The sequence below is a fragment of the Schistocerca americana genome, chromosome 2 (assembly GCF_021461395.2).
Source record: "Schistocerca americana isolate TAMUIC-IGC-003095 chromosome 2, iqSchAmer2.1, whole genome shotgun sequence".
NCBI classification, from domain to species: Eukaryota; Metazoa; Arthropoda; class Insecta; order Orthoptera; family Acrididae; genus Schistocerca; species Schistocerca americana.
In genome coordinates, this window is record NC_060120.1 from 67,798,384 (window position 1) to 67,812,419 (window position 14,036).

The window sequence follows — 14,036 nt, forward strand, 5'->3', positions numbered from 1 at the left end:
AGCACGGGCAGCTGAACTCCATGCATTAAGTCATCATTTTGTGTCCCACGTGCATGAAGAGCTGTACGCTAATCAAATGATGAGAAATGCTATTGTTCATTTAGTTCCGGACCAAGAGGTGCGAGAGCGTGCCCTCCAGTGTGAAAATCCGTCCCTCTCTGACGTTGTAGCTATCACAGTCGTTCAAGGTGTTGCTAGCTGCAGGTAACTGAACTCAGTCATTGTGAGAGATATCAGCTGTCCAACCCTCTCGTCAGATAGTTCACAGGGGAAAGACATGGTTGAAGCGGCCTGCACGCAGTCACAGTGTGGAGGCAGCTGGCCCCGCTCCCAGCAACAGCCATACTAACAATGTAAGCAGGCCAGTAAACAACCTGCTTTATAAGCTCCTGTCCTGACCTTATTGTTTCATTAACCACGAATCCCCAGATTGTCCAAGACGCTAGGACACCTATCATAATTGAGACAAAATGGGTCACACAGCATCTGTGTGTACTGCAAAAATTCAGCACAACGATCTTGATGCTGATATGGATGTAAACATTGTATCGGCTATTTCTGTTGGGCCAAAAAAGCTTTTCATTGAGGTTATGGTTTTCTGTAAAGTTCTGCACGTGCAAATAGATGCCGGAGCTGCTGTAACTTTGTTAAACTAAAAAACGTACATGGACCTGGGCTCCCCTCTGCTTCTCCCTGTGTCACAAAAGTTGGTAAATTACGATAAACCGAGTAGTCCTATTCTCAGCCAATTCTCTGCCCCAGTGACCTACAAGTCAGAAGGCCGGTCACTTACATTTCTTGTTGTAGATAATGCATGTATGGAGAATCTTTTTGGATTTGATGCTTTTGGGTTGTTTGGTTTTACCAATTCAGATGAAATGAATTTAGTGTCTGAGTAAGTGCCACATATGCATATTCTGAGTTTTCCTCTTTGTTCTCTCCTAGATTGGGGTGTACCAGCAATTTTCAATCAAAGAAACCGTCAGGCCAGTAACGCCTTTGCAATGGTTTTAAAGTTTCTGTGAACACACAATCTACAGTGGATACATACCCGATATCGCACCTTGATGAACTCCTTGCAAAGTTATCAGGTGGTCAATATTTCTCAAAAAATGACTTGTCAGATGCCTATAGACAACTCGCTTTAGATACAGAGTCACAATGTATCTTAGTTGTCAATAATCCTTTTGGCCTGTATCAATAACTGTGATTTCATTTTTTTCACATCTTTTGGAACAACTTAAAGCATCTGCGCTGGGTTATGCAAACTATTTGGGTGACATTATAGTTTCCAGTGCCTGGAATGAGGAACATTCACAAAATCTTTGTGCTCTTTTCTTCTGTTGTGCAAGCGGTCAGGCTGAAGTGTAATTTAGAAAAATGTCAATTTTTTTCAACATTCTATCATTTTATCTTGGGTTTGAAGTCCCTCGCAAGGGTCTCAAACATCTGCATCTTTAAGTTTCTGCTACTGTATCATTTCCACACCCTACGTCAGTCAAAGAACTTTAGGTTTTTCTAGGCAAAGTCGCCTACCACCATAAATTTTTGCCTAGGACAGTAACAATTGCGCAGCCTTTACAGGCACTGCTGTGCAAAGGGACTCAATTTCGCTGGTCACCGGCTTGTGAAACAGTTTTCCACCCTTAAGACCATGCTGAAATCTGCACTGTGCTTAGTGACATACCAACTGCACTTGATCCTTGCAATTGACACTTCACAGTAGAGGTTGGGGGCAGTACTGGCTTACAGATATCCTGATGGCTCCGAGCAGTCTATTTCTTATGTCTCAAAAATGCTCCTGCTCAAATTAGATACTCTCAGATAGAAAAGGAAGCTTTGGCCATTGTATATGCTGTGAAGAGATTCCACGTTTTCCTCTATGGTAACAAATCACAAACCATTGGTTTCCTTATTCAGTCCTTCTGTATTTTTACCAGATAAAGCGGTACATCTCAATCAACGTCGGGCTCTTTTCCTTTCGCATTACAACTGTGATTCATTTCCACCTTACAATTCAACAAACAAATGCCAACACTTTGTTCCACCTGCCAGCCAACCTGAGCCCAGGATTTGTTCAGGAGGAATTGCTCTGTTTCCAGACTGATGTCGCCACCCAGCAAATAGTTGATGGTTTCCCTGTAACTAGCACACGGATCGTGAAGATGTAACTTTGGATCCCGTTTTGCGGAAGATCATAACATTCATACAACGTGGTCTAATGCATCCAAGCCCCTGAGTATTTAATACATCTTTCAACATCGATTCCCTGTTGTGAATGGTTTTCTACTTTTAGACATAGATCATGCTGACCTTTGGATAGTGATCCCCTCAGTGCTTCGTTCAGAGGGTCTCCGTTAATTACATGCATGTCATTGGCGTGCGCCATGCACAAAAGCCTTGGCCCATTGACAAGTGTGTTTTGGCCCAGCTTGGATGGTGACGTTACATGCCTGGTTGCCTCCTGTTCACAGTGTGCAACACACCAACCATCTCCCAGGGTGTCGTCTCCTTGGCCAATAGCATCACATGCATGGGGCCATATACATTTGGATTTCACTGGCTCCTTTCTCCATGCTTATTGGCTGTTGGTCATTGACGCATATTCTCATTTTCCGTATGTCGTTCATTGCATTTCCACATCCACAACTGCCATCATCGCAGCCGTGTCCAAATTTTGTTCACGTAGAGGTTTGCCCATGGTGTTAAGTGTCCAATAACGGCCCAGAATTTTCATCACAAGAGTTTGCAGCATTTTGTGATTTTCACAGTATCCATCACATCCTCGCCCAGGTGTTCTATCCACAGTCTCATGATGAGGTGAAACATCTAGTGCAAACGTTAAAAACTGAGACAAAAAAGTATGTTACTAACTCTTCGTCTGACATTGCCTTAGATCTGTTTCTCCTCATACCATTTCACACCGTTCGGCTAGAAGAGCCCAGAAGAAATACTCCACAGACGCCAGCCAAGGACACTGCTACACCTCCTGCATCCACCACCAGGACATCAACTGTTGCAGCCCTCTTCTGGCTGGGTGTGGCTGCCTGCACAAGTGGTTTTCAGGGTGTATAAGTGGACAAGGAAAAAAAAATTCCCAGATTTTTCCTACATTTCCCGGTTAAAATTGCACTTTCTCCTGGGTGAAATACACTTTTTCCGTGCTAAGTGACAGTATACTCTTCCTTGGCACTGTAAAATTCGTCAATCCTTTGAATGTTTATGGTTTTATATATGGATGTAGAATTTCCCGGCACTTTAGAAAATGAAACTCAGGAGGGAAAAACACGTTTTGAAAGACCTTCGATGTGCAGCAACATGTACGCTGCATATTTCCGTATTATGAAGGTATAAATTTGAATTCTACCAAACACCGCATGTCACTTTCCGAAAACACTGAAATCGAGATTGCGATGCGCTTTTGTAAACCAGTCATAGCACATGTCACATGATCTCGCCACCTGATGACAGCATAGGACATGTGATGTAGTCAGCCAATAGCAGCAAGATCACTCTTAAGTAGCGCGAACACACAAATAACAAAAATTAATGGTTTAAATTAAAGCTGGAAGAGAAGGTAAGCTTCCACATATAATGTTGATCATTTTTGCGCGTGTACACTTTAAAATACATCACACAAATATGCCAGTAAAATTTTTAATAATGACGTAAATACCTGATCTTCTGGGCTCTAAATTCTTCTAAATGGTCATCCTCAAAAAGTTAATTTTTAAATGAGAGTCAAACACTTTGTGGTTTAAGAAATTCATCGTACATTCTCGCACACAGTTCATCTTGTGTAAAAGGAAATTTGGTTTGAGTGTAAAGCTTTTCAAACCACGATTCGCAAAATTTTCCTGCGACCTGTTAGAACTAGGTTGGTTTCAGCAGTTGGAAGATAGAGCCAGATAACAGACGTCACTGCGCTTACGCAGCTACGATGACATAGGAAGCCCATATGTTCGTACGTGTAAAACATTAAAAGATCTTACATTATGTCATAAAAGAAACAAGACATCAGAGGATACTTCAAGAGCATCGGAATTTTGTGAACCATACTAAAATGCATAATTCGGCTTAAAATGTACATTCGTATGTCCAGATTTGTAGGTAAATTTTCTTGGAGTACCAGTACTGTATTATCTCATGTTTGGTTCTTTATTATGGCATAATGCCATACAAGCACTTGAAATGCAGCGAACAGTTGAAACTAGCCATAGTGTGAAATTAAACACTTCGTTTCAAGTAAATTGACTACCTCAGCAGAAAACCGACAAAAATAACTTCACTGTTCTGCAAGGCGATTAATGCTTGACTGTCAGGAAGGCGGAAATAAAATCTAAAACTAATAACATATTTTAGCCTTCTGTAATTCATCTGATAACTCCCGGACGCAAAAATCCATTTATCATTAAATGTGAGAGCAATAAACGAGGAGGAAGCAGCAAAATCACTGAACGTAAACACAGGTCACATGGTGATGACCCATCTCCCCACCACAACTCAGACTGCTCTGGGCATCAGCCCCAGATTTACTATATTTCCAAACCGGGGCAATATTAAGTAGTGGCACCCAGCCATACTCCCTGTAACCAGAAGCGAAAGAAGGTACTACTACTACTACTACTACTACTACTACTACTACGCGACTCAACTGCGCATGCGCAAGAGCCCGGCCGCAAGTGCTCAAACGAGTCTAATTTATACAGTTCTCACGTCACACTCATCGGAGGCAATTTGTTGTTATGAAGCATTGCATAGTCTTCCTAAAGCCTTTGACACACTTTGCTGTTGGCAAAAGCTTGTATGAGGACTGTATTTTGTTGTTGTATACGGCACATTTCCTTTGCATCTTAAGTTTTATTTTCGTTTTTATTTCTCTCGTTTATGTTTTCTTGCTGCAGTATTATTCTGCAAAGCGAGATACAGTAATATCCTTTGTTACAGTATTGGTTCTTACCAGTCAAAATCACAAAAATTTAACTGAAAACTAAAACAATGAAAAATTCCCGGAATTCTAAACAATTCCCGGGTTTTTCCCGGTTTTCTCCCGGATGAAAAAATTCCCAGGTTTTTCCCGGATCTCCCGTTTGTCCCGGGTCGTATACACCCTGGGTTTTAGACTTTGCCCGAATTGGATTCCAGCTGTCATCACCAGATGCCGGGGGGCAGCCCTTCGCGTGGATGGCTGGGTGCCCCCGATGTCACATCATCACCTCTGAGCCCATCATCATAGGGCATTGCATCACACATTGCTGCTGCAAGTGAGGGCATCCATCCTCGGTGCCAAGCCAGCAGTTCCCCTATTGCTTCTGACACCATCGTCATCTGTTCCTGAGCAGCCACCGATAACGGTATCATCAGCACTGCAGGCACCATCACCAGAGCTGATGCCCGAGGTCAACATGGAAACAGCCCCGACATTGCTGGTGTTGCCATATGATTTGACATGGGAAGGTGGGCACAAAATGTGTCCATGCCTGAAGCACTTAAGACCATATGCTCCCACTGAATCATGCCACCTTACCCAGAGCCCAGTGGACGAGGAGGACAGTATGTATGTCTCAAGAATCAGTGATCTATCTAAGAGGAGGAGTGTGGTGACACCTGCGCATACTTTCAAAAGGCTGCGTGTGTGGCAGTGCTATGTCTTTCAAGGAGCGTACCTCCTTTCACGATGTGCTGCCTTCGATTAACAACACCAACTTCTTATACATCTCTACTTTCCATGTCTCTACATTGAACTACAAAATTGCCGACTAGCCATCACTACTGGGAGCTACTGATATAATGTCTTGCACCTCTGCACTTAATCAAAGCAGGTCATCAGAAATCATTGCTGATAAACCTCTACGCTTGGGCACAAGGACATAAAACTTCTTTCAGTCCTTCCGCACTCGGCATGTAGCTTGTCCGATCTACATCGATCCCAAATACCTGGCTGGACGAAACAATATGCTGGCGAAATTAGTCACCATGTCCTGCAACTCTCTTAACTTTAACTAACTATCTCTCTCTCTCTCTCTCTCTCTCTCTCTCTCTCTCTCTCTCTCTCTCTCTCTCTCTCTCTCTCTGTGCGTGTGCGCGCGCCCACACACACACACACACACACACACACACACACACTCTTAAGCATGTGCGTGGTCGAGGGCACGCGTGCACGCAAGCGCCACGTGTGAAGTCATCATCAGAGCCCGCCACGGACCCCAGTCTCTATACAGCTAGCTGAGTTAAGCTCAGGCTCAGTTCTCTATATGTATTGCTACGGCTCTTTGTGTATGGGATTGGTTTCTGCTGATTGTTACTTAAATACTGCATTCAAGTTATCAATGCTTCTGTGGAATTAAGTTGCATTCAGTCATTCTATACTTATACACTACTTACACTTAATTACAGCGAGTAGTGGTTCTTATTTGTTCTGATAACTGTTTTGCATATCAAATAACATACGACTGCTGTTAAATGGAAAAAACAGTCAATAGTTTTCATATCATTATAATGGCCACAATAATGAAATACCATAAATATGTGCACCTTTCACAAGCTTATTATTGTTTACTGAGAAGGTATGGTAAGAGTTTGCTTTATAACTATTAGACTGTTTTGATTAATATTATTACAATGAGTAAAGAATCTGTAAATATCTTTGTCTTTATAAACCATAGACAGTTTTTGAGCTTACACATAAGGAAAAGTGACACTGTTTTCTCCGAGAGCTTCAAGGTTTCCTAGGGGTTATTTACAGAAAGAAAAAGAGAGAGAGAGAGAGAGAGAGAGAGAGAGAGAGAGAGAATATCAATTCAGTATTTTTCTTCTCAGATAGTGTGACCAATCACAAGCACAAATATATGGCAAGTCTCAATTCAAGGCTGAACAAAATCTCAATAGTTAAGCTTCTTTGGATTTACGACAAGCTGAGTTCCCGTAGCTGCTTGGTAAGCAAGTGAATTCTGAGCTTCAGATCAATAGCACATACTACAATTTCCCACTAATTCAGAGAGGACATTTTCGATAAATCCTTTAGGTGCAGTTACAGCTTTGAAACACACCACTAAACAAATGCCATAGTCTTTAAACAAAATATTCAGTTAATAACTGAGGCAGTTAGAAGCAAAGGGGTGTGACAAAACCGAATATCTGGAGATATGTGCACCATATTGCAGTGGAAGAACTAATCTATTTTATGGGAAATGGATTTAAGTTTACCAGGTGATTTCAATAGATTCCCAGCATTTATTTGAAGAACCGCTTAGCAACAAAAGTTTTCTCTTTGGATGCAAAGAGATGCAAGTGCACATACACATCTTTGGTTCTCAATGTTTTGTAAACTAGTGTGATCACATGATTTGAAGCATTAAAATTTGGCAGATTATAAGTTTTTTTGCAATGAAAACACTAAAACAGAAGAGTGGAAGAAGGTGAAAAGATTAAGAATAATACAGATAATGAACAGACAGGCAGTGAAAATGCTAATGTGATGGTTTCCTGAGGTACGTACAACAACTTCCTCAATCTGCACTGTCCCTCACTGCCTTTAGTGACAATGCACGGATCAAGAATAAAAACAAAAACGTCATTAAGTGTTGGATGTATATTATAAAGTACACTTCACTGAAGACAATTAACCACAAGTCCCTGATTTCAGGCCACTCCTGTACAGAACATTTTATAAGACTACCCTCAATGATGACATGAATTTTGATTCCATCGACTTATGACAATGAAATAAAGGACGCCAAAGTTCAGTCATAATACCTGCCATAACAGAAATACTAGATATGCAGCAGTTACTTCCATTTGTGCCTCTAATTTACAACCATTCTATACAAATCTTAAACACAAATGAAAAACATCTGTTTATAAACCATATAGGAGATCACCTGAAAGTGGAGAGCCAAGAACACAAACTGCTAATGATGTGGAGCACTCTGATGATACTATGTGGGACTCTGAATAGACATTTCCCGCAATAAAAACAAGATGGGAGTCTTTGTATGTGTATGTGCTAAGAGTTTGCTCGGAAATTTTTGTTTCTGTACGTAACACTGTCTATTCATTCCATTCCATTACACATATAATCAGTAAAAGTTATACGAATGGATTAATGTAATAAGTAAAACTAGGGTCAAATATTGTATAACATTGTTGTGGGTCATTCCAAACCTGGTACTAATGTGAGCCAAAGAGATGTACACTGGGGTGACAGAAGTCATGGCACAGCGATATGCACATATACAAAACGGCAGTAGTATCGCGTACACAAGGTATAAAAGGGCAGCGCATTGGCAGAGCTGTCATTTGCACTCAGGTGATTCATGTGAAAAGTTACTGGATGTGATTATGGCCGTACTCTGGGAACTAACAGATTTTGAATGCAGAATGGTAGTTTGAGATAGATGAATGGGACATTTCATTCCAGAAATCATTAGGGAATTCAATATTCCACAATCCAAAGTGTGAAGAGTGTGCTGAGAATACCAAATTGCAGGGATTACCTCTCTCAACATACAATGCAGCGGCTAACGGGCTTTATTTAACAGAGAGCACTGGCAATTCTGTAGTGTTGTCAGTGTTAACACACAAGCAACACTGCATGAAACAACCACAGAAATCAATATGGGACGCATGACAAACATATCCATTATGACAGTGTGGCGAAATTTGGTGTTAATTGGCTATGGCAGAAGATGACTGACATGAGCGCCTTTGCTAACAGCATGACATCAACTGCAGTGCCTCTTCTGGGCTCCTGACCATATTGGTTGGACCCTAGAACCCTGGAAAACCACAGCCTGGTCAGACAAGTCCGGATTTCAATTGGCAAGAGCTGATGGTACGGTACGAGTGTGGTACAGACCTGATGAAGCCATGGACCACAAGGCCAGAAGGCACTGTGCAAGCTGGTGGTAGTTCCATCAAGGTGTGAGCTGTGTTTACTTGGAATGGACTGGGACCCTTGGTTCAACTGAACTGATCATCAGCTGGCTACTTGAAGACCATCTGCAGCCGTTCATTTATGGATGACACTGCACTATGTCACTGGACCACAACTGTTCATGACTGGTTTGAAAAACATACCAGACAATTCGAGTGAATGATTTCGTGACCCAGATCACCCTGTATGAATCTCATCAAACATTTACAGAACGTAATCAAGAGGTCAGTCTGTGCCCCAAATCCTGCATCGGCAACACTTTCGCTATTATGGATGGCTATTGAGGCAGGATGGCTCAAAATTTCTGCAGGAGACTTCCAATGACTCATTGAGTCCATGTCATGTCAGCTGCTGCACTATGTTGGGCAAAAGGAGGTCCGACATGGTATTAGGAGGTATCCCACGACTTTTTTCGCCTCTGTGTAAGTGACATCTTTGGAGAAAGAAGGGTGTAAGTGCTAACTAGACTATTGATAAAACATTACTGAGCACATTCTGGATCTAATCCACTGACATTGCATGTATAGCTTCATTAATAACAACTGCATGTGATGGTTACTGTCAACAATGTAACAAATGAATATAGAATTTTAAATTTGAAGCTTGTTTCCTCATTTTGTCACTTGCACCCCTTTGCTTTAAACTGCATTGATTACAAAAGCTGTTTTATGAACATTTTAGAAATCATTGTCTCTCCTCCGGCACTTCTAAGTAATGTAATAAATCGATGATATGAATTAATAGAGGGAAACATTCCACATGGGAAAAATATATATAAAAACAAAGATGATGTGACTTCCCAAACGAAAGCGCTGGCACGTCGATAGATACACAAACAAACACAAACATACACACAAAATTCAATCTTTCGCCACAAACAGTTGCCTCATCAGGAAAGAGGGAAGGAGAGGGAAAGACGAAAGGAAGTGGGTTTTAAGGGAGAGGGTAAGGAGTCATTCCAATCTCGGGAGCGGAAAGACTTACCTTAGGGGGAAAAAAGGACGGGTATACACTCGCGCGCACACACACACACACACACACACACACATCCATCCACACATATACAGACACAAGCACATATATTTAAAGACAAAGAGTTTGGGCAGAGATCTCAGTCGAGGCGGCTCGACTGACATCTCTGCCCAAACTCTTTGTCTTTAAATATGTCTGCTTGTGTCTGTATATGTGTGGATGGGTGTGGGTGTGTGTGTGGGGTGTGCGCGCGCCCGCGCGTGCGCGTGTATACCCGTCCTTTTTTCCCCCCTAAGGTAAGTCTTTCCGTTCTCGGGATTGGAATGACTCCTTACCCTCTCCCTTGAAACCCACTTCCTCTCGTCTTTCCCTCTCCTTCCCTCTTTCCTGATGAGGCAACAGTTTGTTGCGAAAGCTTGAATTTTGTGTGTATGTTTGTGTTTGTTTGTGTATCTATCGACGTGCCAGCGCTTTCGTTTGGTAAGTCACATCATCTTTGTTTTTATACATAATGTAATAAATCAATTTACATAAACTATGAACAATCCAACTGAACTCACTTCACAGGAAAATCCATTTCTGGGAACTCAGATGAATCCTTATATGAATTCAGTCTACGAGAATTGTGCTTTGAGTGTGGCGAACTTGTAGCCTGTGGATGCATAGGCGTGGAGAACTGTGAGTCTATTACTATGTCACTGTTTGGAGAATCAGCAGGCAACCTGACCACAGCTGGCAGTGACTGGGAAGTTTCACTCAAGTTGATGCTGCTCAGGCTTCTTGAGCTTAGGTACACCTCTGCTTCACTTGAGGCTGGGTGCAGCGCTTGAGGTATTGCTGGGTCTAGAAGATTTCACAAAGAATCTGTTTGAGTTATGTTTATTTCCCAATCAGAGATGACAAAAACTAACTCTTACTGGACAAAAAAAAAATTAATTACTGCTCATCACACATGCATTTTTCAATCAGAAAACAAAAAATAAAATAAGGAATTTCCACTATTTTAGAACTTTACATGAGAAAGACAGGTTTGTATTAATTACTGTTGCAAGTACAAGAGTATTTTTTTTTTTAATTTTAATAATGAACAGCTCCAGTAGCACCGTTTACCTACAATTTACCTAGGTTTCAGTCGGGATAACCCAACCTCCTTCAGAATAACAGCATCTACTGTTTGTCCATAGTGGACATTGTCAAGCTAAAACTACAGTGTTCCAGTACAGCAGTCACGGCTGCCGCAGCACGGTCGCGAAGTGGGGCCAAGGCAGTGCCAGATAAGTTTTACAGTTTGACGATAATTTATGGACTAAGTTTTAGCTTGACGATGTACACTATGGAAAAACAGTAGATACTGTTATTCTGAAGAAGGTTGGGTTATCCTGACTGAAACCTAGGTAAATTCTAGGTAAACGGTGCAACCGAGGCTGTTCATTATTAAAATTAAAATTTATACAGTTGATGACAGGGCTGCGAAATACTGGAGATATTTAACAACAGTATTTATTAATATATAGAATTACTTAATCTTAAGAAAATAGCACAAATACTTAAAAAAATTTAATAGGTACCTGTAGTTATTATTGTACAGAATAATAAGCTAGCACCTAAAGTAAAAGCTTATGTAGTATTTAATTTCTTTCTAAGAAACTGCACACATACCAAAATATATGGCACCTCCCATGCCTCTTCAGAGACATTCATCTCTGCACACATATTTCTTCTTCTTTTTCCTATCTTTTAGCTCCTTATTGTTAAATAACAGAAGAAGTATATGTAACAAATTCCCACATAGTCGATGCAAGCACATACGCAAGACTAAAATGTCACTAAGCTTTGTGTGTGTGTGTGTGTGTGTGTGTGTGTGTGTGGGGGGGGGGGGGGGGGGGGGGGGCGCATGTGCGTGCGTGAAATGTCTCAACTACACAGGGAATTGTTATCTTTTTATTCATTCCATTATTTATAATCCACCAAGGAATTCCCGTTATCCTACCATACTGTAAGATTTTTTTAAAAGTCCTAATGAAAGGTTCAGTATCCAAGAACACACGCATCTTGTTAGAAATTAACAGATATGACAAAAAAAGTACAGTACTGCTAAAAAATGTAAGGAAAGAAGCCATAGAAGACAATGCTACAAAGTTTGTGTATATCACATATTTTAATAATTAGAAGTAGGTGACAAAATTTGACTCAGTAAGTTCAGAAGACAAATCAGACACAATTCTGTGAAATGAAAACTCCTCACATAATCACATTTGAAATACAGAAAATCGCCATGACCCTCGAAAGTAAAAATTCCAATAAGACATGAAAAAGTTGTGGCCTTTACTTTCTTAGTTATGTCTGTAATATTTAAGCAATTCAATGATTTTTCCCCTTACAGATTAAAATATGCCAGTGTCGGACTTTTCTATAAGAAAGACGATTCCACAATTTTTGAGATCTGTTTTCCATGATTGTCACTAACTCACTCGTGTAGTAACTGGATGCTTAGTGAATCAAAGTACGGATTTCAAAAGTTCTGCTCTACCGAGTAGCAACTTATACATTCACCGGGAACATAATAAAATTTTTAACTGGTAACATAATGCCATTTGCGATCTTCTGCAACTTACTGGACGACTTTGGCTGTGTCAACTATAAATTCTTTATGGGAAGTTAGGTTTTTATGAGATACATTATGCAGCACAAGTTTTGTTTTATTCCTATTTAAAAGTCATTATGTAGAGAGTTGCTGTAGGATGATCAAGTAACATGAAAAGTGGTGCTGTATCATCCATGTAGGGTGAAATCACAGTGGACATTCTGAAGGATGTAGTTGTGGGCCTGTTGCTGTTCTTGCTCCTCTTAATGAGTTATCATTTAAATTAGAATGAAGAATTAGTCACTTTTGCAGATGATCAAGCATTAATGTCAAACCAAACAAATAATATCTACTGGCAAAATAGCAGCATAAGTGATGTTTTTCCTAAAGTTAATAATTGGTTTCAAACAAATTGGTTAGCTTTAAAATTTGTATGAAACACAGTTCATCCAGTTTTGTGCAGCCAAAATACCCTACCCGCTATTGACACTATGTACCAACAATAAATAGTAAACAAGATAAAATTTCTACATTCACAGATGTGCATTCTCATGAAAACAAACTGGAAAAACTGAGATACATAATACATTTTCTATCTCTAATGTTCAACAGGGTAATAGTCTGGAATAACTCTTCACTTAGGCAAAAATATTCATAGAACACAAAAAAGTAATTAGAATTATATGTGGAACTCACACAGTTACACCTCATGAGCATCTGTTTAAGGAACTGGGAATATTAGCCACAGCTGCATAGTATACTTACTGATTAAATTAACTGTCAACAATTCACTGCAGTTTGATAGCAACAGAGAAATTAACAACAATACACTGCAGTTTGATAGCAACAGAGAAACTAACAAATACATTACCAGAGAGGAATACAATCTGCACTCCCTTCCTGTGAATCTAACTGTGACACAAGAAAGAGTGAAAGTCAAAGCTATAGAACTTGTTGGTAGTCTACTATGCTAATGAAACATCTGACAGACATGAGTGTTTTCCAAAGTGGTTCAAAGTTGAGTCCCCTTAGCAATGCCTCCTACAATACACAGGACTTCTTGAATAGCAAAAGGTAGTCAATTACAAATCCGCAAATGGAGAGTACGAGACCAACTAAATACATATATATTTTACTTGTCTGCTTGTGTCTGTGTATGTGCGCATGGATATGTGTGTGGGTGCGCGAGTGTATACCTGTCCTTTTTTCCCCCCTAAGGTAAGTCTTTCCGCTCCTGGTATTGGAATGACTCGTTACCCTCTCCCTTAAAACCCACATCCTTTCATCTTTCCCTCTCCTTCCCTCTTTCCTGACGAAGCAACCATTGGTTGCGAAAGCTAGAATTTTGTGTGTATGTATGTGTTTGTTTGTGTTTCTATCGACCTGCCAGCGCTTTCGTATGGTAAGTCACATCATCTTTGTTTCTAAATATACATATATATTTTTAAATGTCTATGCAATTTCTGTTCAGCTGAATGTTCCACATCATAATGTTAATCATGAATTCGATCTATAGGTCATGAATCTTGGCAGCAACCTTGGTTA

The 14,036-nt window shown here is 40.4% G+C and overlaps 1 protein-coding gene across 2 annotated transcripts in view; it reads right to left on the reverse strand.

Annotated features, from left to right (window-relative positions):
* LOC124593611 (katanin p80 WD40 repeat-containing subunit B1) overlaps positions 1–14,036 on the reverse strand; it is a 151,714-nt gene that overhangs the window by 83,373 nt on the left and 54,305 nt on the right. For both annotated transcript variants that reach the window (XM_047131949.1, XM_047131948.1), the window contains one exon: positions 10,468–10,750. In XM_047131949.1, the coding sequence (XP_046987905.1) occupies positions 10,468–10,750 (283 nt within the window). The remainder of the gene's footprint in view (positions 1–10,467; positions 10,751–14,036) is intronic.